Raw genomic sequence first — 5,568 nt, 5'->3', positions numbered from 1 at the left:
TCTGGGTGAAATGTGCAAATTATGATGCTTAACTTGAGTTTGAGTTTCCATACATATTTAAAGAGTTCTGAACAAGATAGAGTAATTGCCCGTTATTCTTAACTCAATGTAATCATCAATGACATAAAATACCAACGTGATTGCTATTAGGATAATAGTAAGTATCCACAAATCAGGCTCATACGTGATTTGTTTGTATATATAAGATCGTCTGAAAGTCAACTAATTGTATGGCTTTGACAAAGATGAAGTAAAAACTGTCTTTTGCACAACATATTAATATGGAAGATCCAAATGTTTTTTTTTTCACTTTGCGTGAAGTCTTTGTATACAGATAATGTAAACAAACTCGTTCGCGCCATGTCAAATGGCTGTTTATCTTTAAAGTCGTGCCCCAGGTGAATTGTTGGTAATGTAGTTTTAGGTAAGCAATCAACAACGCTCCTGCCGAGCCGTTCACCACAACTCCCAGCATTCTACTAGTCTTTGCTTGTCTCCGATTGGTCGAGCCCAGTTCAAACCCAAAGCCTGCACGCCTTATTTGGTCATCGTGCGCTCCCGCGCTTCGCTTCATTCGGTCTTTTTATGCTAATCGTATTTTAATGTCCAGCTGTATGCAGTCGTAGTAAGGAGCATGCGCAGTGCGTGACAAGAAAACGGCGAAGATTCAAAGTTTTTCATCGGTAAGTCGCCGTTTATTTCCTTTACGTTGTGTTGACATTGGTAAAATGGTGCTAATGTGTTTAGGGTGAAGTGAACTGAGAATGTTGTTTAATGTTGACTGTGTAGTTGTCGTCTCTAGTGGCGTGTGGGCTGCACAAAGAGCCGCTGACAATGGAAGTGAATGGCAGCATGGCGTGGTGCGGGCGAGCCAGCATGCTAACAGCTAACAACAATGAGACACATTTGGCGCTCTAGCGGGGCAGCAAAAGTTTAAATTTAAAGGGAACACCGATCTTTGCGCGACGTTTCGCCTTTTGACCGAGACATCCAGCTGGAGTAAATAACCCAAAGTGAAACAAAGTTGTCCGTGTTGGAACCAAGTGTTTGATGCTTCAACAAATCGTCCCGAGTAGCTTTTTGTTTCTCCGATAGACGCGACCAGCTTGTCTTTGCACTCGGTTGTCGAAAGAGATCGACAGATTTTTAAAAATGATATTTACACTTTTTTTTACATTCAACTATGTTGCGTGCTATCAACGGTGTGCAGAAGCGCCGTCGTTGTCAGTTGGTGGGTGGATGTCGCCTTGCAGTTTGAGTTTAAAAGTCATGTTTGGTTTCCTGTGAAGCCATAATTGAGCTGTATTTAAATCGACATCAGATGGTCCGTTTTTGCAAAAAGTAGCCCAGTTAAGCATAAGTATTTGAGTTCAGTTGTCTAAAGATCTCAATTTGAGTCTCACGCATCGAAGTGAAAAACGCTACTTTAATCTTTTAACGTGTGCTCGGTGCGGGGACCGCCCCCCTGCACAATGGTGGTGAGCGCCAGTGTGCAGCGCAGCGCAGCTCAGAGCGTACGTTTCTTGTGCACGACTCGTTGAACGAGCGCTTATTTGTGTGTTCGTCGTCCAGGTTCTTTTTACGTGTGCAACGAGCTACAAAAAGAAGGAAGACTATGTTTGGCTTTCACAAGTCAAAGATCTACCGGAGTAACGACGGCTGTTGCATCTGCAAGACCAAGTCATCCAGCTCGCGTTTCACAGACAGCAGTCGATATGAAGACACGTTCCGGCTCTGTTTTGGGTAACATGTCACACTTGTGCTCCTTTATTATTTTCTTTTGGTGTTTTGGTATGGTCGTGATTGTCAAAGTGTGGCAAGACTCTAGTCATCGACTTTTTAGTATGAACCTATTCTCTACATTTGGTGGTAAGCTCATATGTACAGGTATATATAAATTGGGATTTAATTTGTGTGCAATACATTTGAATTGAATCATCCAAGTTTTTTATTGTCATATATTGATGCACAAGTGTTCACGTTCAAACTGTGCATCTTTTGGGGGCTTACAATTGGTTATTTTCAGTCATGCAACTAGAATTGCAACTCATTTAAAAAAAAAAATATAAATTCAGTCAATTCATTTATTAAAAATTGAGCATTGTTTCAAATTGAGAATGGATGAAAGGAACATTGTTTATTGTGGATTATTCAATTACTAAATTTGTCCAATACATCTGTCTAAAAATGTCAGTCATTGATAATGACTATTTTATTTTTTTTATATATCAATTGTTGCCCCTTGACCTGCAAAGACTACGACTAATAACCTCAAAACCATAGACTCCCCAAGCTCACTTAGGTCCGTAGCATGTGAGCAGTTGGGCTAGCTGGTTGAGAACAGAGATGGAAGTCCCCAAGTTTGCAAGACTCAGATGATCTGCTGAAAGAGCTTCAAAAACTGTTTGTCATGATTGTCGTACTTGGTGTTAGAAATCAAAGAATCACTGATTCATTGATAGGTTGTCGGAGGACCGTGTTGGAGACATCTGCAATGCCTGTGTGTTGTTGGTGAAGAGATGGAAGAAACTTCCCAATGGTTCCAAGAAGAACTGGAACCATGTAAGTCACATTTCCCCTCCTTTATGTATTAAGTAAAAAAATAAAAAAATCATTATTGTGCTTAAGAAGACTTTTCAGGTGTCTGTACTTTTTCTTCAGTATGTCTTTTTTGACATTTGAATTGTATTCCCTATATTTGAGAATGTCTGTGTAATTTTAACTCCCTAATTGTTATAGTTTTGTGCAGTTGCAGAGAGCACTACAATGTAAATAGATATTAGGGAGGGGGCAAAGGTAACCTCTGCTGAGATCTTGGTCTTTATAAGACCAAAGAAGATGGACAGGAGAAACATGGAATGTGATGAAGACAATGAGGAAATAGATTTGGATACAATTTTTCCCCATACATTTTAAAATATTTTTTTTGTGTGTGTGTCGGCTTCCAGAATGATTTGTGGAGAATGCAGTGTCGTGTCACCTTTGCTTTTCACCTCATCAAATACTGTGTTCTGTTTTGTCTGACATAATACAGGTGGTGGATGCCAGAGCTGGACCAGGCTTCAAAGTAACAAAACCCAAAAAGATCAAGAATAGCGACGGCAAGAAGAAAAGCAAGCTGAAGAGGCTTCACAAGTTAAAGAGACAAAGTGAGTCCATCCATCTACTGAGCTACATTTGCGTGTGAGAGAAGGACAAATTGCTGCATGGCAGTGAAAGTATTTGTCAGTAGTTATAAATATGCATAACTATGTATACATATATACTCGTCATCATACTCACCAGCAGTGATGCTGATTCTCAAATTTAGAAAGTGTCCAGTTGCTGGTGGTTTGTTACATCAGGCAGCACCGCTGATTCTGGATGACCTTGGTGGATTAAATTGACATGGCAACACAATCGGGCTGAAATCTGATTGGATAACAAAACCTTCGCGTTCAGTCCTTGCTGACCTAACCACTGTTGAATCAATAACCACACGTTGCGTCCGATCTCTCCTTTTGACTAAAGGTCTTGTTTTGCAAGCAGATTCGGATGCTCACAGCACCACCTCCAGCGTGTCTCCCGCCCAGTCGCCCAGCTACAGCAATCTGTCCGATGACGGCTCGGACGTAGAGTCCAAACAGAGGCGCTCTTCACCTACCGCTTTCTCTTTCTTGGACCGCTCCTACTGGAAAAGGTGATGACTTTTACTTCTTCTACTGGAAAATGTCAGTCATGACAAGTTGTTAAGACGTATCTGCATCCTGTGAACGACTACACTCTAAACGCCTTCTCTGTTTACAAAGTCTCGAACAATAATGAGTTTTCTCATGTTGTTTCTTTTTCTTGTGCAGGCAAAAAGTGTGCTGCGGGATCGTGTACAAGGGCCGCTTTGGAGAGGTGATCATCGATCCCCGGATCTTCAAGCCCTGCTGCAATTCCAAAACGCAGAAGACGCTGACATCCACACAAGTTCCCTCCCTCCATCCGGAAGCACTCCCGCCACAACTTCCGGAAGAAAGAAACCTGGTGATGGCTCTCGTTTAACCTCGAAAATGTTGTCCAAGGAACTCACCCGGAATTTGTCTCCAGTGGCAGACTTCCCTTCCCCCCCCCCGTTTTCATTAGATCACTTGGTTAGATGATTTTTCTTTTTTTCATATGGGTATTATTTTAACTTTTGTATATATTTTTTTTAATACAAAACACAAAAATGATTAAAAAAAAAAAGAACTTATGGGCATTAGTTTTATTTATAGGAAGAGGAGAAATTTTTGTTAAAACTCATTTGTATATTTTCGGTTATTTGTGTGGTTCATTTGTAAATATTTGGTCACTTTCATACATATCAAGACTGTTCTATTTTTTCGTAATTTGCATTTTGGAAAACACCAGCTATTTCTAGAACTAGCCCACCCTCGGGAGTTATGACTTCACATGATGCTGCAAACCTTTGTCTGGTTCACGTGACCTTTTAGTAAAGTACATACGAGGGTGAATGTTAGCGACAAGCAGGGAGAAAATTGAATTAAATTAGATTTTAATATTTTTGTAGAAGTGAGGTTTTTGGCAAATGAAGCATGTTACAACTTGGAACTTTTTTTCCCCCCCAATACTCAGAGCACATTGATCGGAATAGATGTGATTAGAAAATACATGCAGTATGTTTCTCTGCCTTTTAGGGGGAACAAATTGTGTATTTATTCCTTTTGTACAGCCACCAATGAAATGATTTTTTTTTTGTTTTGTTAATACATACAGTTGTGGTCCACAGAAACAATTTTGTTTGCAAGAATGGGGAACCACTACATAGGCTTTTCATGCTAATTAAGTTTACCATCCCTATTGACAATGAAGCTAAATTAAAGCGTATGTATTTTTATTTGGTATAAAGTTCAGGGAAATGTAATATGTTCGAAATAGTGTGCGTAGGTGACTGCATGTGATTTGTCATGTCAACTGTCAAAAACTATGCAGACGTTTTGAATGTGTGGCTTTCGGTCACTTGCTGTTTTCCAGCTTTAAGTGACCTTGGTCCTGAATCTACCAAATTGAATTGTATAAAGAGCCCATAATCACCATTCATTGTTATTGTCCCAAATATTTCTAATGTTGATGATGCTCAGGTTGCACTGTGATAGCCATGGCATGCTGTCTTTGCCCCCCCCCCCCCCCCCTCCCCTTTTTTCTTTTTTTTTTATTTGATTTCTTTTTCTAAACCATCAGAACTGGTTTTGCTGTGGCAGGGCTATTTTATTTTGTTAAGGTTCTCATTGAAAGGAGGCTGGCTCCTTTTAAACTGCTTGATAAGCTTTTTTGGCAGGTGCATTTTTGAAATTGAGATGTGCCTTAACGGATTACCTAACCTTATCCTCTCATGTAATTTATATTTATTTATTGCAAAGCTTTTTTTTTTTTTTTAACTGACAGCTGGTTTAAAGCGTTTTTCCCAAATGTTTTTGCGCACTTCTGTTGAACATGCAAGCTTGTAATGTTTTTCCAATTCTTTTTGTATACTGTACCACCGCGTAGAGCTGTACTGTAATAAGGTAAAATAAAAATTAAAGGATGTCATTGAGATATTTG

The 5,568-nt window shown here is 39.7% G+C and overlaps 1 protein-coding gene across 4 annotated transcripts; it reads left to right on the top strand.

Moving 5' to 3' along the window:
• The first annotated feature begins 532 nt into the window (after positions 1-532).
• On the top strand, positions 533-5,556 carry sinhcafl (SIN3-HDAC complex associated factor, like). Of its 4 annotated transcripts, none has more exons than XM_085907695.1 (6): positions 533-683; positions 1,573-1,743; positions 2,463-2,562; positions 3,035-3,149; positions 3,511-3,679; positions 3,837-5,556. In XM_085907695.1, exons 2-6 carry the CDS (start codon positions 1,616-1,618, stop codon positions 4,027-4,029), a joined length of 705 nt encoding a protein of 234 aa, XP_085763821.1. In that variant the 5' UTR covers positions 533-683; positions 1,573-1,615; the 3' UTR covers positions 4,030-5,556. The 4 variants fall into 4 exon arrangements, with proteins under 4 accessions (XP_085763821.1, XP_085763824.1, XP_085763822.1 ...); XM_085907698.1 differs by having other exon boundaries at positions 544-683; positions 3,529-3,679; XM_085907696.1 differs by lacking the exon at positions 533-683 and adding an exon at positions 717-1,231.
• Positions 5,557-5,568: the final 12 nt, after the last annotated feature.

The sequence above is a fragment of the Syngnathus leptorhynchus genome, chromosome 3, assembly GCF_054491065.1.
Source record: "Syngnathus leptorhynchus isolate UIUO chromosome 3, UIUO_Slep, whole genome shotgun sequence".
Taxonomy (NCBI): Eukaryota; Metazoa; Chordata; class Actinopteri; order Syngnathiformes; family Syngnathidae; genus Syngnathus; species Syngnathus leptorhynchus.
The sequence above is the reverse complement of the archived record's forward strand: the minus strand, read 5'-3'. Positions and strand labels throughout refer to the sequence as shown.